The 23,062-nt window shown below is 47.7% G+C and overlaps 2 protein-coding genes across 3 annotated transcripts in view; one reads left to right on the top strand and one right to left on the bottom strand.

Moving 5' to 3' along the window:
• MAP2K6 (mitogen-activated protein kinase kinase 6) overlaps positions 1 to 1,626 on the bottom strand; it is a 53,195-nt gene extending 51,569 nt beyond the window's left edge. For both annotated transcript variants that reach the window (XM_058817121.1, XM_058817120.1), the window contains exon 1: positions 1,515 to 1,626. In XM_058817121.1, the coding sequence (XP_058673104.1) occupies positions 1,515 to 1,530 (16 nt within the window). In that variant the 5' untranslated portion in view covers positions 1,531 to 1,626. The remainder of the gene's footprint in view (positions 1 to 1,514) is intronic.
• An 8,085-nt stretch (positions 1,627 to 9,711) lies between these two features.
• ABCA5 (ATP binding cassette subfamily A member 5) overlaps positions 9,712 to 23,062 on the top strand; it is a 43,106-nt gene continuing 29,755 nt past the window's right edge. Inside the window, exons 1-6 of the mRNA XM_058817399.1 lie at positions 9,712 to 9,754; positions 13,678 to 13,810; positions 16,059 to 16,171; positions 18,528 to 18,732; positions 20,760 to 20,918; positions 21,805 to 21,902. Of these exons, the coding sequence (XP_058673382.1) occupies positions 16,067 to 16,171; positions 18,528 to 18,732; positions 20,760 to 20,918; positions 21,805 to 21,902 (567 nt within the window). The 5' untranslated portion in view covers positions 9,712 to 9,754; positions 13,678 to 13,810; positions 16,059 to 16,066. The remainder of the gene's footprint in view (positions 9,755 to 13,677; positions 13,811 to 16,058; positions 16,172 to 18,527; positions 18,733 to 20,759; positions 20,919 to 21,804; positions 21,903 to 23,062) is intronic.

The following is a 23,062-nucleotide window of genomic DNA, read 5'->3' as shown; positions in this document are numbered from 1 at the left end:
AATGCCCAATTTCTACCCTTTTGCAACTCCTAAGTTCTCAACTGCAGTTCCAAAATGCTCAGTTTCTGCAGCTGAAAAATGTGCAATTCCTGCAGCTCTAAAATGCATAATTCCTTCCCTTTTGCAACTCTGAAATTCTCAACTTCTGCAGCTCCAAAATGTCCAATTCCTGCCCTTTTGCAACTCCTAACCTCCCAACTTCTGCAGCTCCAAAATGCTTAACTCCTCCCCTTTCCAAATCCTGAATTCTCAACTCCTGCAGCTGCAAAATACTCACCTCCTGCAGCTCCAAAATGCATAAATCCTGCTCTTTTGCAAATCCAGACTTCTCAACTTCTGCAGTTCCAAAATACTCAACTCCTGCAGCTCCAAAATGTCCAATTCCTGCCCTTTTGCAACTAAATTAATAATTTCTGCATTCTGCAGCTCCTAAATGCTTCAGTCCTGCAGCTCTTAAATGCTCTAGTCCTGCATTTCTGCAGCTCCACAATGCCTAATTCCTGCTCTTTTGCAACTCCTAAGTTCTCAACTTCTGCACTTCCAAAATGCTCAATTCCTGCCCTTTTGCAACTCTGAAATTCTCAACTTCTGCAGCTCCAAAATGCACAATTCCTGCCCTTTTGCAACTCCTAAATTCACAACTTCTTCCCTTCTGCAGCTCCTAAACAATTCCTGCAGCTCCAAACTGCTCCATTCCTGCCTTTCTGCAGCTCCCAAACACCCAATTCCTGCACTTCCAAACGCTCCATTCCTGCCTTTTTTGCACGCTCGGGGCGTGCTGGTGTGACCAAAAGTTACCAAATATTAAAAGAGAGAAGGGGGGAGAGAAAAGGGTGGAAAATGATCTCAGCGCTGGCACGAGAACAATACTTTCCCATGGAAACATAGGTATATATTTAATTCCCGGTAACTCCACTCCAGTTTCACCTTTCATCTCCCTCGCGGACTTGTTTAAAAGTTTGCTTTAACCCCGCGCCGAGCCCCGGCTGCAGCTGCTGCTGCTGCAACACCCCCCGCTCGCTCCGGGCCGTGCCAAAGGCGGCCGAGGGGCACCGGGGGCTGCACCGGGGGCTGCACCGGGGGCTGCACCGGGGGCTGCACCGGGGGTGCAAAGGGAGCTGCACCGGGAGCTGCGAGCACTGGAGGCTGCACCGTGAGCGGTGACCCCCGGGCAAGGCGGGCGTGCAAACTCGCGGGCACCCGCACCCATGCATGCGCATGCACCCGCACCCATGCATGCACATGCACACGCACACGCACATGCACCCGCGCATGCACACGCACACGCACATGCACGCGCACACGCAGCTGCACGCGCGCTTGCACAAGGGAACGCGCAAGTTGCACAAGGGAACGCGCGCGCGCGCACCAGCTTCCCCCCCCCCACCCCGCCACCGCAAGTTGCACGAGCGAGTGCACGCGTGCACGAGCGTGCACGTGCACGTGCATGCACGCGCGGCCCTTGCACGCGCGCGCATCCACCCGCGGCTGCACGTGCACGCGCGCTCTCTCACCTCGGGGCTGAGACATTGTCCCCCGGCGGGCTGGGGGCAGGGCGCGCGCACACAAAGAGCCGTCCCCCCGTGCGCGGCCCCGCCGAGGGGCGAGCCGCCCGGCGCGCTCACACACACCACACACACACAAAAGATGCGAGCCGCGCGCTCCCCCCCCGGAACGCCGCGCGCGCTCCCGCCTGGGCGGCGCGGGGCTCGGGGCGCGCCGGGCCGCGCCGTGCCGGGCCGGGCCGGGCCGGGCCGGGCCGGGCGGGGCCGGGGGGAGCGGGGGGGGGGGGTCCCTGCGCGGCTGGCGCGGGGTCGGCGCGGCTGCACCTACATGATGGGCCGGGGCGGCCGCCCCGGCCTCCGGCGCGCACGGGGGGGGCACCGCACTGCGCGTGCGCGGCGCCGCCGCGGGGCCGCATGGGAGATGTAGTCCCGCGGCCTCGCATCCCGCCTGCTGAGGTGCCGGCAGGGGGCGCGGAGAGCGCGGCGGGTTCGCCCGCTTCAAACGGATTGAAACCGCTTCAAACCGCTTAAAATCGCTTCAGACCGATTGAAACCGCTTCAAGTCGCTTCAAAACGCTTAAAATTGCTTAAAACCGTTTCAAGTTGCTTCCAACCACTTCAAATCACGCTTTCCAAAGGCCCATGAACAGAGGGAAGGGAGGGGAAGGGAAGGGAAGGGAAGGGAAGGGAAGGGAAGGGAAGGGAAGGGAAGGGAAGGGAAGGGAAGGGAAGGGAAGGGAAGGGAAGGGAAGGGAAGGGAAGGGAAGGGAAGGGAAGGGAAGGGAAGGGAAGGGAAGGGAAGGGAAGGGAAGGGAAGGGAAGGGAAGGAAATTTCAAGGAAAGGAAAGGAAATTTCAAAGAAAGGAAATTTCAAGGAAAGGAAAGGAAAGGAAATTTCAAGGAAAGGAAAGGAAAGGAAATTTCAAGGAAAGGAAAGGAAATTTCAAGGAAAGGAAATTTCAAGGAAATTTCAAGGAAAGGAAAGGAAAGGAAAGGTTATTGCAAAGCTGACTAAAGAGCTCAAACTTCTACATCTGCATCTGGCCTTAACTCCCTGCCTACTGTAGTTTGAATTTTCTATGAGTCCTGATTTATTTATTCCCCCTCTCAACTCACTCCTTGCCAAGGGATGAATTTGCCGCTGAGAAACTGGGCAAGCAATTTCTGTGGTGTCACTGCTGAAAAATCTCCCCTCTGTCTGTAAACAGGAGATTTGCCCCGAAATGTTGTTTGTTTTAGACACCAGGCTGTTCCCAGCCTTGGTTTGATCAGGGAGCTCGGGAGGCAAGCACAGTCATGTGCTGGGTTTGTCCAGGAAAGCACAATTGGAGGCTTCAGTGTCAGCGTTTGTGTGAGCACTCACTCCTGGGCCAGAAATTCACCCCACCAACAGCAGTGAGCTCCAGCACCCCCAAATTCTCCTGCTTCCCCTTGCAGGAGCTTTGCCAGAGTTGTTTCCCTGTCCCATCTCTCTGGGGAGGGGGGTGCTTGCCCCTGCTCCATCTCCCTTCACAAGGAATGCTTTGGGAAACCCAGATGCTGCCCAGGTGGGATTTTCAGCTGTTACAGGTGGTGGGAAAGGAGCAAAACTGTCCAGAACACCTGTGGTGCCTCCTGGTGCATCCTTGAACACCAAAACCAGGTTTTGGGGCTTAAATCAGGATTCTCCCAGCATGTCATGAGGTGGGAAGGGAGGCACCACAGGTTTTGTTCTGAAGCTGTTGGGTGTTTTGGATCACAGCCCTGTGCAGGGACAGACAGAAGCCCTGTTTTTTCCCAAATCAATGCACTTTGCAAATGGAGAAACCAAGCAGAGCAGCTTGGCGATCCAACTTTATGGGATGGGACAGGCTCCAGCAGTTCCTGTGCTGAAGGATCCAGTGGCTATTTCAGTTTCTTTGGTTCTGGTTTATGTTTTTATTTGATTATTCTGCTCCCAGCCATCCTCTCCTTCATGGCAACGGGGAAGGAAGGATAATTTGGAACAAGTGTACAGAAGTTTGGCTTGGTCTGTCCTGTGACAGGCAATGAGACAATGACATTTTCAAGTGTGATCCCATCCTCTGCACAGAACCTCATGAAATTTCTCATTATTTTTGAGCTCAGGTAGGGGTCAGTCCCCACAGAGCTGCTGGACAAGAGAATGCAACCATTCCCTAATGCTCCCAAAGTACAGGAACAAGCTGGAAATTCAAAATAATTGGAATAATGACCCCAAAGGCCCTGGCTCTCTGCTGCAGAGGATGAATAAAGTGCAGGAAGTTCTCCCAGCTGGGATGAGGGACCCTCCCAAGGGATGTCTGGGCCAGGAGCTGGAAGCAAACCCAAAGCAAACAGAGGGTGCAGATGCTGGGGAGGAGGTGAGAAACAATGAGCTGTGCTGATGGCAGCAGCACCATCTGCTCCTCAGGGGCTGCTGATATCCTGCATTCCTTTGTTCCCCGGGAGCTGCAGCCTGCAGGAATTTGAAGCCAAACACAGCCCCTGCAGTTCAGCCCCATCTTACCTTTTGTCTGAATTTCCTCGGTCTCCTCCTCCTCCTCTTGCAGCCCTCAACTCCCAGTTTTTCCTGAGTTGATGGATGAAAACCCAGGAGAAGTTGGAATTCTCAGAAGTTAAACAAACTGTGCTGCCCCAGCACACACAGGGTGGGATGCTGGTAAAATCTCTCTTTAGCTGAAGAGCTGAATTGAGAGGATAAAATGATCCAAGAAGCACATGCAGCTCATAAAAGAGGCAGAGGCCAGTAAATAAAAATGACTTTCAGCTTAGTAATGAGAAGGTTTTAGAGCCATAAATCTGGCTGGACAGTAGTGATGAGTCAAGCATGCTCTTCCAGGAGGGGTGAGGGTGATGTTTGTGTGTGGTAACCTAAAGAGGAGGGACAGAGCTGGAAAACCAGGTAGGAATTTTACATTTTTAGAAAAATATGCAATGAATGCACAGGTGAACTAAAGCAGCCTCATCATTCTAAAATCATTGATCTGGGACTGGGGGAAAAGGAGTTTTTACATGGCCTGTCTTTAACTGCTTGTCCTTCCCTCTGAGCCTTGCACTCCTGCACTTGGGGATGGTTTTGTTTCTTAGAAAAAACCTGAAATTTTACCAGTCACATCTCTTTTTGTGGTCACCTTTTTCTGTGTTGCTGCAGAAAGTCAGAGGTCCCATCCCTCTGTCCCACTTTGGGCAGAGCTGAGCGTGGTGCTTTTTCCTTGGCTGCTGGTGTGGGTTTAATGCTGCAAACACTGCTGGGTATTTTAGTGTTTGCATTTGCTCCTTTGTGCCCTCTCTGTGTATGACACACTCTGGGTTTGCTTTGCTGCAGAAATGAACCCAAATTCATCCTTGGGGCACCTGGGAGCACTCAGAGCAGCCCTCAGCCCCAGCCCTTTTGTGTCTGTGCATTCTCAGGGTCACATCCCGAGCTGCAGGCTCTGAGCACTGCCCTGAGCCTGCTCAGCCCTGCAGGGACAGCTGGCTGCTCCATCCTTAGGGTCAGATCCATCACCCTCAGCCCCCCTGGCTGGCTGCTCCATCTTTGGGGTCAGATCCATCACCCTTCAGCTCCTCTGGCTTTAATATTTGCAGCTCACTCAGCTGGCATTGTTTGAGTGCCCAGTGCTGGGTGACACTGTGTGGGTCACTGGTGGGTGACACTGCTGGGTGACACTGCTGGGTGACAATGCATGGATCACTGGTGGGTGGCTGTGAGGAGATGTGGCCTCAGCCCTCCCCTGACTCCCCTGCACCCCTCACTCCTAGAAGATGTCAGCGTTTGGGATTTGGGATTTGGGATTTGGGGCAGGGTTTCACCTCAAGGCACTGCTCTGCCCTTTGCACTCAGTTTCTTGCTGTTTGTGCCCAGCTCCTTCATGCCACCCCTTTCTTCAGCAGCTTCATTCAACAACTCAGTCAAGGGTTCAGTCATAAACTGCTCGTTGCTCTGGATCCCCAGGGATGCAGAATGATTTTTTCAGGTGGATGCAATGCTGGGGTCCCAGCCAGCCTTAAAATTCTCCGTATGGAGTGTGCAAGGCAAGGAGAAACCTGGATATTGAGGGACAGAAGGAGAGGCCTTACCAGCAGCCAGGGAGAGAGAAAAAGAGGAGGAACTGATGCCTTGAGAAGGCTGAGCTGAACAGAGCTGGGCAGAGTTACAGAATAAAGCAGAGATTTATTCAAAGCATCTCCTCCATGGATCCACCTTGGGCAGCACAAGAGCCCAGCTAGGGCTGCACCCAAGGTGAACCAAAATGGCCCCAAAATGCACGGCCGGGCACGGGGTCTCTCCCTTGGATCAGCTCTGCTCCATTTGCACCTTGCAGTTCATTGTCCCATCCCAGCTTTAGCCCATCCAGTCCCACCCTGCTTGTTTTTCTCTCTCCAGCCCACGGGGTTTGTGCTCCTGGGCTGAGATTTGGATCATTTGTCCTTGGTGCCCAGCTGGAGCAGGAATTGTTTTGTCTCCCTGCTCTGTGCACAGAGCTCAGCATGCCCTGATGTGAGCCCAGCCCCACACACTGAAGCAGCACAGAACCTGGAACATATGAAATCTAAAACTGAAGGCATCTTTTCCGCCACTACAAAAATGTTCTAAAACATGGTGGAACGAGGCTGAGCAGCTCCAGTGCTAAACAAGGAGAGGTGGCACCTCTGTCTGAAGGGATCTTTTTTTTGGGATGGCAGCCGGAAACATCTCCTCCTTTAACTGACATGGATATCTGGAGTGTGCTGCAGTGCAGAACCAGCCAGGAGCTTTTTTTAAAGCAGGAAATCATATTCAATAATCCAGCCAGGAAAACCACTGGGAAGGGAGCACAGCTGGAGGTGGGCAGGTGGCTGCAGGACCAGGGCATGGTGCCACACACAACAGTGGCGCTGACAAAAATTCTCATTTTCTGTCACATCCCCATTGGGGAGAGGTCACATTTTCCCCCCTCAAACTCTGCTGACTTAAAATAGGCATTTGGCTTCTTTTTTCTGCAATCATGAGGTATTACTCATGGCCAGAGTGAATCTATGTTTGTACCCATCTGGGTGTAATTATGGCATTCTATATGCATTGCACACAATGTATATATTGTGCACTGAACTGCTGCCATGGCTCTTGTTGAGCTCTCTTGATGCTTCACTTTAAAGCTTTTGGTTTTGTTTTTTTGTTTTTTTCCCCCAGAGGTTTCAAACTTCCCGTAAAAATCTATTCTGGGCTGGGACTCCTTGTGCCAAGTCTTAGGCCAAGTTTGAAATTTCTTTTATGAAATTTTATTCTGAGCCAGCCTGGATGTTGTTCCAGAAGGGGGATGAGGGCGTGGCGTAAAACCCTGTTCTGCATGGTGTGAGCAAACCTGACTCCTAAAGAACTGAATTTTGCATAATCGCTTCTAGGGATGCAAAATGCTGCAATTCTCAGCTGGTTTTGAGCCCTTTCCTTTAAATCCAGGGATAAATTGTACTTGTTAATGATGCCCTGGGTCTGAATATCAGGATATTTTTGGTGTCCAGGAGCTGATTGCTTTGAGAGAGACCAAGGACCCTCTGCAGTTTGGTGCAGCTGCAGTTGGAGCAGTAAACACTGGAGCAATTTGGGTTTTGCACAGTTTATTTCAGCCTCTTTCCAGCTCCCAGAAAAAGGGAGGCCTCAAAATGAGGTGCTCTGAATTCCTGCTGGCAATCTGGGCTGCAGAGGATGCAAATGCATCATCCTTGTGCTTAGCCACAGGTTTATTGATGCAAACACATCACTTCCAGTAAATGTGGAGAAGATCTCCTCAGCCAGTGCCTGAGCCAGCTGTGTGCGCAAGAAAAAGAACTGAGAACATGGACTACCTGTTACATCTGTTCCCTATTGTATCTGTTTCCTCCCCCTCACAATTTTCAATAATAAAAACCTCTGAGTTAGCTGGAGCCTTTGAGATCTCCCCAGCGTAGCAGGCGGATCCTCAACTGGACCAAAGGACTTCGTCTCTGCGTTGGTAGCTATATCCCCCCTCCTTCCCTCTCTCTTTCTCTCTCTTTTTCTCTCCCTTAATCCCTCTATCACATTTTTGCTGTAGTTATTTCAATAAAACTGCATTTGATTTGATTATCACTGCAAACCCCCTTGTACCGTGTTGGTTTTTGCACTCTGAGGTCACTCCTACGAACCATCAGGTCATCTGTCCACTAGGACGGATCCTGACAGGCGGCCAGAGAGAAAATGGGATGCCCAGGAGGAGAGAAACCTTGGAAGAGAGGATCCCTTGGAGGAGGGGGTTACCTGGAGGATGGGGGTCCCTGGGAGGGGTGGCCACACAAAGATGGGGTCTCTGGAACAGGTGCTCACCTGGAGGATGGGATCCCTGCGAGTGAAGCCCTCAGGAGGGATTAATGCCCAAAGATTTTTGCTTTTTATGTATTTTTCCTGTATTTGTGGCTCTGTTGGCTGTTGTTGTATAATTATTTAGTTTCTCAGCTAACTCCAAAGCTTTGTGAGACAAACACATTCCTGGAGTGCTGCTCTAATTTTGTTTCTTCAGCCAGCCAAGGCCATTTCACTTTCCCATGTGTTTCGATACAATGTGGGGCTGGAAGCAAGGGGGAGGCTTCAGCAGGGGGCTGAACCAACAGGGGAACTCCTTCATTAACTGTACTTCTAATTGGGGACTCTTATAAAACTTATAAAAGTGTCAAAGGCCTGTACCACTTGTGTATTCTGCCATAAGCCTGCCTGGAGGACCTTCAATAAACGGTAATTGCTTTTTTCCTCACTTTTTTCCTCATTTTCATCTCCTTTGGTGGTGATTTTAGGGCTGGTGAGGCATCAGGATGGGGCTGGAGGAGAGAATCCTGAGAAGGGAGGGATGGAGGTCCCTGGCAGGAGGGATCACCCAGAGGTTGGAGGATTGGAGTCCTCAGGAGGGATGGGGTCACCTGGGAAAGGGCCTCAGGAAGAATGGGGTCACTTGGAGGATGGGGTCATGAGAAAGGGGTCCTCAGAGGGGATGGGGTCCCTGGAAAAGGGGTCCTCGGGAGGAATGGCGTCACCCAGGGGAAAGAATCCTTGAAAGGGGGGTCCCTTGAAGGGAGGCACCTGCAGGATGGAGGTCCCTGGGAAGGGGGGATCATCCCGAGATTGGGGTGCTTGGGAGGGCAGTGATGGATTACCCAGAGAATGGAGTCCTCAGGAGAGGTGGTCACTGATAGGACGGGGTCCTGGGAAGGGGGTCCTCAGGAGGAATGGGGAACCTGGAGGAGGGGGTCCCTGTAAAAGGGGTCTCTGGGAGGAGGATGAGGAGGTGCTCGGACAATGGGGTCGCCAGGAGCGTGGGAGCCCCGGGAGGAGCAGATCCCTGGAGAGGGGGGGTCTCTCAGAGGAGGGGTCCCTGGGGAGCAGTGTCCCTGCGAGGGAAGGGGTCCCGAGCCCCCGGGAGGGGAGGGAAGGGGGCCCCTGGATCGGGGCTGTCCGGCAGGGGAGAAAGGGCAGCGGCAGGGAGGGGTCCGGCACTGCGGGCTGGCCCGGGGCTACCGAGGGATGCCGGGGGGTACCGGCGGGGTTCAGGGGGGTACCGGGGGAGACCGGAGGGTACTGGGGGGTACCAGGAGGTACCAGGGGGTACCGGCGGGGTTCAGGGGGTACCGGGGGAGACCGGAGGGTACTGGGGGGTACCAGGAGGTACCGGGGGGTACCGGTGGGGTTCAGGGGGCACCGGGGGAGACCGGAGGGTACTGGGGGGTACCGAGGGATGCCGGGGGGTACCGGCGGGGTTCAGGGGGCACCGGGGAAGACCGGAGGGTACTGGGGGGTACCAGGAGGTACCGGGGGGTACCGGTGGGGTTCGGGGGCTACCGGGGAAGACCGGAGGGTACTGGGGGGGTACCAGGAGGTACCGGGGGGTACCAGCGGGGTTCAGGGGGTACCGGGGGAGACCGGAGGGTACTGGGGGGTACCGGCAAGGTTCGCCGGGTACCGGAGGGTACCAGGGAATACCGGAGGGTGCTGGGGAGTACTGGCAGGGTTCGGCGGGTACCGGGGGTACCGGCGGGGTTCGGGGGGTTCGGGGGTTATCGGGGGGTTCGGCTCCGCTGCCGAGGGGCGGTCCCGGGCCGGGGGGCGGTGGCAGGGCCCGGGCCCGGCCCCTCGGGCTCGGGAGGGACGGGAAGGGGAAGGAGCGGAGAGGAAGAGGAGGAGTTGGGCCGTACCTGGGTGCGCGTCATTACCCGCGGGTGCCGATGGCTGGGGCGGCGGGGCCGGCGGGGCTGCGCGCTGAGCGGTGAGAAAAGCGCAGTGCCGGGGAGCCACAGCGGGCAACGGGGACGGGGGGAATGCAGGAGTGCCCTTCCTGCGAGACACGCGGGGTAACCGCGGCTGCGGCGCCCTGGGGATGCGGGAGGATGCTGGGGATGCTCAGGGATGCTCAGGGATGCTCGGTGATACTCAGGGGTGTTGGGGATGCTCAGAAGGTGCTTAGGGATGCTCGGGGATGGTGGAAATGCTCAGGAGATGCTCAGGGGTGTTGGGGGTACTCAGAGGATGCTCGGGGATGTTCAGGGATTTGCCGGGATGCAGGAGGATGTTCGGGGATGCAGTAGTATGCGGGAGGATGCTCGGGGACGTTCAGGCATGCTCGGGGATGCTGGGGATGCTCAGGAGATGCTCAGGGATGCAGGAGGATGCTGGAGATGCTCAGAGGATGCTCAAGGATGCAGGAGGATGCTCAGGGATGTTCAGGGATGCAGGAGGATGTTCAGGGATGCAGGAGGATGCTCAGGGATGCAGGAGGATGCTGGAGATGCTCGGAGGGTGCTCAGGGATGCTGGGGATGCTCAGAGGATGTTCAGAGATGCAGGAGGATGTTCAGGGTTGCTGGGGATGCTCAGGGATGCAGGAGGATGCTCAGAGTTGCTGGGGATGCTCGGAGATGCTCAGAGGATGCTCAAGGATTCAGGAGGATGCTCAGGGATGCAGGAGGATGCTGGAGATGCTCAGAGGATGCTCAGGGATGCTGGAGATGCTCAGAGGATGCTCAAGGATGCTCAGGGATGTTCAGGGATGCAGGAGATACTCAGGGATGCTGGGGATGCTCAGGGATGCAGGAGGATGCTCAGGGTTGCTGGGGATGCTCAGGGATGCTCAGGGATGCAGGAACATGTTCAGGGATGCAGGAACATGTTCAGGGATGCAGGAACATGTTCAGGGATGCAGGAGGATGCTGAGGATGCTGCAGGAGCCGTGCAGGGACAGCCCGACCCGGCTCTGCCCTGTGTCATTCCTTGTCCCCACAGGGAATCAGGGATGAGTTTGGAGGGAAGGGATTTGCAGCCCCAGACAGGGCAGGGGTTCCCCTTGGGGCTGATATGGGAGAAAATTCAGATCAGGGAGAAAATTCGGACCAGGGAGAAAATTCAGAAAAGGGAGACAATTCAGCCCATTTTTTAAACTTACCATAAAGCATTTATGTTATTACATGTTGTTGTAGCCACAATTTCAATAATGTGAAGAGCACAGCAGAGTTTTGCTGAAGGACCAGCTCGGCTGCTGCCTTGTAGCAGCAAGATCAATAATCTCATTTTCCTGCTGTTCCACGGGGTTGTTCACTCATGAGTTGTTTTTGCCTCGAGCCACAGCTCGTTTAGCTGTGGCAGACACACTTCTTGTTTGGTTTTCTTTGGGTTTTTGGGGTTTTTGGGGGTTGTTTTTGGCTGGAGAGCCAAGGCAAACGTGCTGAGCAGCACCAAGTTACCCTGTGAGGAAGGGAAGGGAAGGGAAGGGAAGGGAAGGGAAGGGAAGGGAAGGGAAGGGAAGGGAAGGGAAGGGAAGGGAAGGGAAGGGAAGGGAAGGGAAGGGAAGGGAAGGGAAGGGAAGGGAAGGGAAGGGAAGGGAAGGGAAGGGGAAGGGAAGGAAGGGAAGCTTCCCAGGATCAGCTGAGCAGTGTTTGAGAAGCACTGGCATCTCTGATGTGGAATTACAGCCCAGAGCCAGCCGTTCCCTTGGCATGGCTGTGATTGAGATGCCCACAAGGGTTTGTGTGTCACCCTCTTGCCAAAGCAGCACAAATCACAAGGCAGGGCCTCAGCTGAGGAGGATCCTCACGGCCTATCTCCATTTTTCCTGCTATTAATCCATTCAAATGCCTTGCCAGCTTTTTCTGCTCATCCTCTGTGTTCCTTTCCTTCATCTGGAGTTTCAAAGAGGGTTTTGCTTGTTTTTTTTCCTCCCCCAAATACAATTTTTCACCCTTCAAGTGATGCTTCTTCAGTGTCCTTCATCGTTCTGTAGCCTACATGGAGGTGGCAGGTGTAATATGAAAAATTAATTAACATTCTTCAAATGACCCTTCCTCCAACCTGGCTGACGTAAATGAAAGCATGGCAGAGTTCCAGTGGAGATGTGGGAGTGTTTTGGGTTTTGGAAGTGGATGGAAAATAATTAGAGAAAAAACAGTAACTGGCAGTGATGATTGAATCTTGTTAAATCGTCTTTGCCAGGTTTGGGAGTTTAATGAAAACATTATTACTACTATTATTATTATTATTATTATTATTATTATTATTATTATTATTATTATTATTATATTGTTTTATTATCATTAATAATATTATTATTAATGTTATAATTATAATTATTAATTAATTAAAATATTGTGGCTGAGGGAAAGGGTTCCTGGGTCAGACCCTTGTGTTGAGGACGACCCTTGGTGTTGTTTCATTCCTGGGAATGCTCTTGGAATGTGCAAACAGTGGCACTTGCAGGGCATGCTGTGAGCAGAGGAGAGGCACAGTGATTTTCATGACCTGTAAGCAAGAACTGCTGCTTTTGATTATTTTTCAAACACTCTGCTGTCACTGGGAAAGGTTTTTTTGCCTGAAAATATGCAGAGGAGTTGTACTCATTTTTCCTTCAGGGCTTGGTTACTGTTGTAGCTTGGTGTTGAAGCATTTTGTAGTTTGATTTTTTTTTTCTTTTTAGGCAAAATATTTTTTTATTTTTAATTTTTGGAGTAGTCTCAGTGTGAGGGCAGCACTCCAGGCTGGAGGTGGGATTCCTTCCCAGAAATTGAATCCCACATCCCTTGTGGGGTCTCTGCTCCATGGAGGACCCCAGAGCCATCCTGGGAATGAGAATTCAGTTCCTTTTAGCCCCTTTCCCCTCCTCTCACCCCTCCCATGCTCAGACAGGCTCTGTGTATAAAATATTTGTGTATTTATAGTGGTGCTGACATCTGAGGAGCTTCCTGAGGTGGTGCCTGTGCTCCAAAAAAAGATTTCCCCATTAGGACCCAGCCAGGGAAGGAAGTTTGGGCCATGTGGTGTCTGACAGATAACTGAGAGCCCGGAGCTCTGCACAGGCACCAGCAGCATCAGCCTCTGGAAGGAGTGCTGGGAGGCTGAAATATGGATAAATTCCATATTTTCCACTGTGTTTTGGCTGCAGGGTTGAGGGATTACTCAGTTTCTTGTTGGAGTTTTGGATGCTGAGACTTTGAGACTTTCTGTGCTGGCAGGCACTGACCCCCAGTAGAACTCTGCATTGACCTGAGGCTGTGGAGAAGCTTCCAAAATTGATTAATAGCACTGGGATTGTGGGTGTGGAGTTGGTTAGAAGTGTGTGATATCACAGGGGGGAAAACTTAGAGTTAAGGGTTTAAAATACAGTAATATATATATAAAGCAAGATGGAGATTTTAGGGCAGAGGCTGCTCCTTCTTCTTCACCTTCTTCTCCATGGGTTTGGGTGGTTTTGTGTAATTGGATAAAAAAGTCCCCATTGCAGGCCATGGGTGGTTGGTTGTTGGGTTAAAAGTGAAAATAATTGAGGTGTCATTTCTTAATTGGACAGTTTATCCTTAAAAGACCTTTTAGAGAAAGGTAGTTATAGCTATTTTGTGCCTCATTAGTGAAATACTTCATAACTCACCCCTTGTGAGACTGTAATATGGATCAGAAATTATCTATATTAGAAATAAAGATGGAAATATGGATAAGAAAGAAAAAAGATTCTTTATTTCTTATCTTTTTTGTTCTTATCCATGTAAGAAATAAACACCTGAGTCTGAGCACGAAATACCACCTCAAGAGCTTCAGTCCTTGACAGAGGCAGAGAAGCCAAACCCCGCAGTTTGTCCCTGGTGCTGCTGGAGGTGCCTTTGTGCCACTGTCCCCTCTGAGCAGCTCCTGCTGTTTCTCACCCTCCCAGGTGAAATGTCCCAACGTTCCTGGCTGAGGAAGCAGAGGGAGATGGACGCTGAGCCCTGACTGCCCAGTTCAGGCAGCACAAAGGGTGGGAAACCCAGCAGAGAGGAGCCCGTGCAGCCTCCATCCCTCCCCAGGTACGTGTGGTTATCTCCTGGCAGAGCATTTCCCATTCCATCCCATTTATTAATTAATCTCGTTTCTCTCTCCTCTCCCCCGGGGCCACGTGCAGCCTGGGGGGTGATGAAGAGGTTAAAGAGGAGCAAGCAGTGAGTGGTGCTGGCTGTGCTCCAGCAGGGGATGGGGTTACTCACAGCCCGTTGCACAGCTGGCCCCGGGGCAGCTCTGCCTGCCCTGCTGCTGCCAGTGCTGCTGCACAGGCACTGCTGGCACTGGGGTGCCCTGGGGAAATGGGAATGAGCCTGGCTTAACTCAGGGCCAGGGAGCTGGGCTGGAGCTCCGAGTCCTGCCTGGGGTGGCTCCAAGGCGTCCTGGGGCACCTTCAGCCCAAATTCCCAGATGGATTCCTAATTGCTCTCATTCCCAATTGCCAATTTCTCTCACTGCCAGGTTCTCTCATTCCCAATCTCTGTCATTCCCAAGCTTTCTTGTTCTGAATTTCCACATTCCCAGTTTCTCTCATTCCCGATCTCTGTCATTCCCAAGCTTTCTTGTTCCGAATTTCCACGTTCCCAGTTTCTCTCATTCCCGATCTCTGTCATTCCCAAGCTTTCTTGTTCCGAATTTCCACATTCCCAGTTTCTCTCATTCCCGATCTCTGTCATTCCCAAGCTTTCTTGTTCCGAATTTCCACATTCCCAGTTTCTCTCATTCCCAATCTCTGTCATTCCCAAGCTTTCTTGTTCCGAATTTCCACATTCCCAGTTTCTCTCATTCCCGATCTCTGTCATTCCCAAGCTTTCTTGTTCTGAATTTCCACATTCCCAGTTTCTCTCATTCCCGATCTCTGTCATTCCCAAGCTTTCTTGTTCTGAATTTCCACGTTCCCAGTTTCTCTCATTCCCGATCTCTGTCATTCCCAAGCTTTCTTGTTCCGAATTTCCGCATTCCCAGTTTCTCTCATTCCCAATTGTCAGTCTCTCTCATTGTCAGTTTATCTCACTGCCAATTTCTCTCATTCCCAGTTCCCAATAGCTCTCATTCCCAATTTCTCTGGTTCCCAGTTGTCAGTTTCTCTCATTGCCAATTTCTCTCACTGCCAGCTTCTCCCATTCCCAATGTCTCTCATTCCCAATTGCCAGTTTCTCATTCCCAGTTTCTCTCATTCCCAATTTCTCTCATTTCCAATTTCTCTTATTCCCAATTTCTCTCATTTCCAATTCCCAGTTTTTCTCATTCCCAGTCTCTCTCATTCCTAGTTTCTCTAGTTCCCAAATTCTCTCATTCCCAATTTTTCTTTCCCAGTTCTCAGTCTCTCCCACTCCATCTCTCTCATTCCCAGTCTCTCCCATTCCCAATTCCCAGTTTTTCCCATTCCCAAATTCTCTTTCCCAGTTTCTCTCATTCCAAATTTCTCTTATTCCAAATTTCTCTCATTCCAAATTTCTCCCAATCCCACCTGCCAGTTTCTCTCATTTCCAATTCCCAATTTCTCCCATTCACAGTCTCTCTCGTTCCCAATTTCTCTCGTTCCCAATTTCTCCCAAGTCCCAGTTTCTCCACTTCCCAATTCCCAGTCTCTCCCATTCCCAATTCCCAGTTTCCCTCATTCCCAATTCCCAGTCTCTCCCATTCCCAGTCTCTCCCATTCCCAGTCTCTCCCATTCCCAGTCTCTCCCATTCCCAGTCTCTCCCATTCCCAAATTCTCTCTTTCCCAGTTTCTCTCATTCCCAATTTCTCTTATTCCAAATTTCTCCCAATCCCACCTGCCAGTTTATCTCATTTCCAATTCCCAATTTCTCCCATTCACAGTCTCTCCCATTCCCAATTCCCAGTCTCTCCCATTCCCCATTCCCAGTCTCTCCCATTCCCAGTCTCTCCCATTCCCAATTCCCAATTCCCAGTTTCCCTCATTCCCAATTCCTATTTTCTCCCATTCCCAGTTCCCAATTTCTCCCATTCCCCATTCCCAGTCTCTCCCATTCCCAATTTCCAGTTTCCCTCATTCCCAATTCCTATTTTCTCCTATTCCCAGTTCCCAATTTCTCCCATTCCCCATTCCCAGTCTCTCCCATTCCCAGTTCCCAGTGTCAGACACGTGATGTGTATCAGGAGTTATTAAAAAATGAAAAACTGAAAGTGAAACCTCTCCGTGGCAATCCAAACCAGAGCTGCCGAACGCTGCGGCTGCCCGGCTCAGCTTGGAAAATTATTTAATTAAAAATAATTTAATTAAAAATTTGTATTTTTTCTCCTGAAAGCAGCCCAGACAATGGCCCCAGGAGCTCCAAGGGAGGCAGGAGTGTGGAGGCAAACCCGAGCTCTGCTCTTCAAGAATTGTCTGATCAAGTGCAGGACCAAGAAGAGCAGTGTGCAGGTGAGGGGCTCCTCACAGGAAATGTCATGAGCTTTTTGAAATATTCCATTTTTTTTGGTGCAGAAGGTGCTTTTCCCACTATTTTTCCTGGTCTTCGTGAGTATATGATGTGTATTTTTGAACTTTTGAAACGCTGAATTTTGAAATATTCCATGTTTTTTGGTGGACAAGGTGTTTTTTCCTCTGTTTTTCCTGTTCTGGCTGATCCTGATGGGCATGATGCACCCTCACAGGAAATATGATGAGGTTTTTTTAAATATTCCAATTTTTGGTGCTTTTCCCTCTATTTTTCCATTCCTGGCTGATTCTCATGAGTACATAAAGAGCTTTTTTGACCTTTCAGATACTTAATTTTGAAATAGTTCCATTTTTTTTTGTCCAGGAACTGTTTTCCCTGTGGTTTCACTTGTTCTGGCTGATCCTGATGAGTATATCATGAGAGTTTTTTTGACCTTTCCAGATACTGAATTTTTAAATACTCCATTTTTTTTTTCATCCAGGAAGTGCTTTTCCCACTGTTTTTCCTGTTCTGGCTGATCCTGATGAGTACATAATGAATTTTTTTGACCCTTTCAGATACTAAATTTTGAAATATATAAATATTTTTTGGCCAGGAAGTGCTTTCCCTGTGGTTTCCCCTAATCTGGTTGATCCTAATGAACACATAATTAATTTTTTGACTGTTTGAAATACTGAATTTTAAAATACTCAATTTTTTCGTGAATTTTAAAATATTTCAATTTTTTTTCCTCTGTTTTTCCACTTCTGGCTGATCCTAATGAACATATATTGAATTTTTATGACCCTTAAAAATACTGAATTTCAAAATATTCAAATTTTTTCCACACAGGAGGTGCTTTTCCCTCTGTTTTTCCTCATCTGGCTGATCCTGATGAGCATGATACACCCTCACAGGAAATATGATGAGGTTTTTTTGAAATATTCTTTTTTTTGGTGCAGGAGGTGCTTTTCCCACTATTTTTCCTATTCTGCTGATCCTGATGAGTATATAATGAATTTTTTGACCCTTTCACATATTAAATTTTGAAACATTTCTTTGAAATTTTGAATATCTTTTTTGAAATTTGAATTTTTTATTTTTTTTTTGTCCAGGAGGCGCTTTCCTTCTGGCTTCTCCCATTCTGGCTGATCGTAACGAGCCTATATTGAATTTTTATGACCCTTAATAACACTAAATTACAAAATATTCCATTTTTTCCACACAGGAGGTGCTTTTCCCTCTGTTTTTCCTCTTCTGGCTGATCCTGATGAGCATGATACACCCTCACAGGAAATATGATGAGGTTTTTTTGAAATATTCTTTTTTTTGGTGCAGGAGGTGCTTTTCCCACTATTTTTCCTATTCTGCTGATCCTGATGAGTATATAATGAATTTTTTGACCCTTTCACATATTAAATTTTGAAACATTTCTTTGAAATTTTGAATATCTTTTTTGAAATTTGAATTTTTTATTTTTTTTTTGTCCAGGAGGCGCTTTCCTTCTGGTTTCTCCCATTCTGGCTGATCCTAATGAACATATATTGAATTTTTATGACCCTTAAAAATACTGAATTTCAAAATATTCAAATTTTTTCCACACAGGAGGTGCTTTTCCCTCTGTTTTTCCTCTTCTGGCTGATCCTGATGAGCATGATGCACCCTCACAGGAAATATGATGAGGTTTTTTTAAATATTCAATTTTTTTGGTGCAGGAGGTGCTTTTCCCACTATTTTTCCTATTCTGCTGATCCTGATGAGTATATAATGAATTTTTTGACCCTTTCAGATACTAAATTTTGAAACATTTCTTTGAAATTTTGAATATTTTTTTTGAAATTTGAAATTTTTTTTTTTTTTTTTTGTCCAGGAGGCGCTTTCCTTCTGGTTTCTCCCATTCTGGCTGATCCTAATGAACATATATTGAATTTTTATGACCCTTAAAAATACTGAATTTCAAAATATTCAAATTTTTTCCACACAGGAGGTGCTTTTCCCTCTGTTTTTCCTCATCTGGCTGATCCTGATGAGCATGATGCACCCTCACAGGAAATATGATGAGGTTTTTTGAAATATTCAATTTTTTTGGTGCAGGAGGTGCTTTTCCCAATGATTTTCCTGTTCTCCTGATCCTGATGAGTACATAATGAATTTTTTTGACCCTTTCACATACTAAATTTTGAAATATGTTTTTGAAATATTGAATTTCTTTTTTTGAAATTTGAATTATTTTTTTTTTGTCCAGGAGGCGCTTTCCTTCTGGCTTCTCCCATTCTGGCTGATCGTAACGAGCATATATTGAATTTTTATGACCCTTAATAACACTAAATTACAAAATATTCCAATTTTTCCACACAGGAGGTGCTTTTCCCTCTGTTTTTCCTCTTCTGGCTGATCCTGATGAGCATGATGCACCCTCACAGGAAATATGACGAGGTGCCCAACACAGACCTGGGCCCCCTGGACCCCTCGGTGCTGGTGAATTTTGTCATTGGCTACACCCCCCCCACGGCCCAGGCTCGGGACATCATGAGGAAAGTGGCTTCTGACAACTTTGAGGATGGTATTCACGCCTTAAATCTTATTTTTTTCCCCCTCCTATCTCATTCTAGAACTTGTGTTTGAAGTGGGAACTCAGGGGTGCTGTAGCAGGAAAAATCTGAATTTTTCAGAAGAGGGAATGTGAAGGTGCTGGGTATTTTTTTGTTGATTTTTAGGTGTTTTCTTGTTGGTTTTTAGGGAGTTTTGTGTTGATTTTTTAGGGGTTTTTTGGTTGGTTTGGGGTTTGTTTTTTTGTTTGTTTGTTTGTTTTTCTGGTTTTATGGTTTTTTTGATGATTTTAGGGTTTTTCCTTGGTATTAGAATTTTGGTTTGGGGGTTTTTTGCTGGTTTAGGGGTTTTTTTCTGTTTTGGGGGTTTTTTTGGTTGTTTTGGGGGTTATTTTTTTAATTATAGGGGTTTTTTGCTGGTTTTGGTGGGGTTTTTTTTGGTTGGGTTTTTTTTGCTGATTTTTGAGTTTTCTTGCTGATTTTGGGCCACCCAGAGCCCTGGCTCGGGACATCATGAGGAAAGTGGCTTCTGACAACTTTGAGGATGGTATTCACACCTGAAATGTTTTTTATTTCCCCTCTTATCTCATTCTGGGCCTTGTGTTTGAAGGGGGAACTCAGTGTTTAAAGGGGGAGGTTGGTGGTGCTGTTAATAGGAAAAATCTGAATTTTTCAGATGAGGGAATGTGAAGGTTTTGGGCGTTTTTTGTTGATTTTTAGGGTTTTTTTTTGGTTGGTTTTGGTGGTTTTTTGACTGGTTATATGGGGTTTCTTTGATGGTGTTAGGATTTTTTCTTGGTATTAGGATTTTTATTGATTGGGTTCTTTTTTTTCTGGTTTTCGGGGTTTTTTTTTGTTGTTTTCAGGTTTTTTGGCTGGTTTTGGGGGTTATTTTACTAGTTATAGGGCTTTTTGCTGGTTTGGTGGTTTTTTGCTGGCTTTGGGGGTTTTTTTTTTGCTTGTTTTAGGTTTTTTTCTTGGTTTGGATTTTTTGTTTGCTGGTTTTGTTTCCTGGTTCGGGAGATCATGAAATGGCTTTTAATAACTTTGAGGATGGTATTCACACCTTAAATCTTATTTTTTTTCCCCCATATTTCATGCTGGAATTCTGAGGGGGAAACTCAGTGTTTGAAGGGGGAATGCAATGGGAGCGTAATACGAAAAATCTGAATTTTTCAGAGGAGAGAATGTAAAAGACTGGGGTTTTTTCGTTGATTTTTAGGGTTTTTTTGTTGTTGTTGTTGATTTCTAGGGATTTTTTTGGTTGGTTTTGGGGTTTTTTTGTTGGTTTTGGTGGGGTTTTTTTTCTGGTTATATGGGGGTTTTTTGATGGTATTAGGGTTTTTTTCTTGGTATTAGGATTTTTATTGGTTGGGGGGGGTTTGCTGGTTTTATGGGTTTTTTGATGGTTTTAGGGTTTTTTCTTGGTATTAGGATTTTGGGTTTAGTTTGGGGTTTTTTTTCTGGTTTTAGGGTTTTTTTGCTGGATTTAGTTTTTGTTTTGTTGTTGTTGTTTTGGGTGTTTTTTTGCTGGTTTGGGTTTTTTTTTTTACTAGTTACAGGGCTTTTTGCTGGTTTGGTGGTTTTTGTGCTGGTTTTTATAATATTTATATTATAATTTTTTATTTTTTATTTTATAATATATAATAAACATATAATACATATTTATATAATATATATGATATATAATATAATATATGTGAAATTATATAAATATATATTTATATAATAATATATAATAATATATTATTATATATAATAATAAGATTGTATTATATATAATATATAATGATATATATTATATAATAATATATATAATATGTATTATATTTTATTATATATATTATATATATTTTATAATATATAATAGATATATATTATATATTATATGTTACTATATTATATATTAATATATATATTATAATATATTATACATTAATATAATTTATATATATATATTAATATATATATAATATATATTATATATATATATATATTATATATATAATTTTATTTTATATTTCTATTTTAATGCTTCCAGGCCTCATCACTGAGGAGTATTTGAGTGAGGAGGAGCTGGAGGAGGCGAGTTTCCTCAAGCCCTCCAACTTTGTGGGGGTGGTGTTCAAGGACCCCATGTCCTACCAGCTGAGGTTCCACGACTCCATCGCCATGTCCTCCATCTACACCGAGTCCAGAGGTAAACCTGCAGGAAGCAAGCTGAAAAACCATCCCAAAATTTCATTTTTTGGGGTTTTTTTTGACCTGGTTTGGTGTGTGTTGTTTTGTGGGGATTGTTGGTGGTGTTATTGGGGAGTGGAGCAGCTCTAGCTCAGTTTTTTGGGATTTTATTGTGGAATTATGGCATGGAAAGGTTCCTGAAGATGATGATTTAGTAGTAACTCCAGATAGTAATCCAGAGGTAAATCTGCAAGGGAATAAGCTGGAAAATCATCCCACATTTTCCTTTGTATTGCTTTTTTTTTGGCTTGGTGTTGGGTGTATTGGTGTGTGCGGTGTTATTGGGGAGTGGAGCAGCTGTAACTCAATGTTTTGGGATTGTAACGTGGAATTGTGGCATGGAAAGGCTCCTGAAGATGTTGATTCCCTATTTGATAGTAAATCCAGATAGTAATAGTAATCCAGAGGTAAACCTGCAAGGGAATGAGCTGGAAAATCATCCCAAATTTTCATTTTTTGGGCCTTTTCTGGCCTGGTGTTGCATGTATTGGTTTGTGGGGATTGTTGGTGGTGTTATCAGGGAATGGAGCAGCTGTAACTCAATGTTTTGGGTTTTTAGTGTGGCATGGCCTGGCTTGGAAGGGATCCTGAAGATGATGATTCCCTATTTAATAGTAAATCCAGATAGTAATGGTAATCCAGAGGTAAATCTGCAAGGGAATGAGCTGGAAAATCATCCCATATTTTCCTTTTTTCTGGCCTGGTGTTGCATATATTGTTTTGTGGGTTTCACTGGTGCTGCTATCAGGGAATGGTGCAGCCGTAACTCAATTTTTTGGGATTTTATCCTGGAACTGTGGCATGGAAGGGCTCCTGAGGATGATGATTCCCTGTTTTCCCTGCAGCCACGTGCTCCAACCTGCGCAAGAGCTGCGAGTCCGTGACCTACTGGAGCTCGGGGTTCACAGCCCTGCAGGCCTGCATTGATGCTGCCATCATCCAGGTGAGGAATCCCACAAAGCCCACCAAAAAATCCCATAAAATAGGGCTGGGAACACACAAAACCCCTGTGAGGAAGCCCTGAGGGAGCTGGGGGTGCTCAGCCTGGAGAAAAGGAGGCTCAGGGGTGCCCCCATCGCTCTCACAGCTCCTGAAAGGTGCCCGTGCTCAGCTGGGGCTGGGCTCTGTCTGCAGCAGCACTGACACAGCCAGAGCACACAGCTCCAGCTGCACCAAGGGAAATACAGGCTGGAGAGCAGGGAAAAGTGTTTGACAGAAAGGGGGATAAAGTTCTGGAATGTTCTGCCCGGGGAGGTGGTGCAGTCCCCATCCCTGGGTGTGTTTGACAAAGCCTGGATGGGCACTGGGGGCCAGGGCTTGGGTGAGGGGCTGGGGCTGGGCTGGGCTCGATGGGCTTGGAGGGCTCTGACAACCTGGGGATTCTGTGATTCTGTGATTAATTCTGTGGAAATCCCACAAAATCCCATTAAATCCCATCCTCACCCCAAGGAAGGGCAGATCCAGGGGCTGCTTTATCTATCTGTCAGTCCTGGGAGATGCTGTGTCAGATCCCAGCTGGGATCTGATGAGAAGGCAGAAGTTTCCCAGTGGGTTTGCTTGTTTTGTTCAGGACTGTTCTGTCCAGGTACCACTGGGAAAATCCCATAAAATCCCATCCTCATCCCAAAAAAAGGGCAGATCCAGGGACTGCCCAGTCTCCTTAATCTGCCTGGAGCTGCTGTGCCAGATCCCAGCTGGGATCTGAGGAAAAGGCAGAAGTTTTGGGGTGGGTTTGGCCATGTTCTGTCCAGGACTGTTTTGTCCAGGATTTCCCCAATCCTCTTGGGTTGGATTCTGAGGATTTTTGTCTCCATTTGGATCCCAGAGATGCTGAACATCCCGCACAACCTTCCTCAGAACACAAATTCTCATCCCAAAATGCCATTCCAAGCAGGGGCTGCAGAATTTACCTGCAAAATTTATTATTTTGGTGTCACTATTGCTCAGCAATTTCCCCAGCTTCCCTCCCCTCATGCTGCTCATGGTGGCAGCAAATTCCATCTTTTTAAATTCCACATTTCCTCATTTTATCCCCAGGCATTCAGGTGTTTTCCAGTCTTGCTTTTGGCCTGGAATTTGGGGTCAGGAAAGTTTGGGCCTCTC

The sequence above is a fragment of the Ammospiza caudacuta genome, chromosome 19, assembly GCF_027887145.1.
Source record: "Ammospiza caudacuta isolate bAmmCau1 chromosome 19, bAmmCau1.pri, whole genome shotgun sequence".
Classification (NCBI taxonomy): domain Eukaryota; kingdom Metazoa; phylum Chordata; class Aves; order Passeriformes; family Passerellidae; genus Ammospiza; species Ammospiza caudacuta.
The sequence above is the reverse complement of the archived record's forward strand: the minus strand, read 5'-3'. Positions and strand labels throughout refer to the sequence as shown.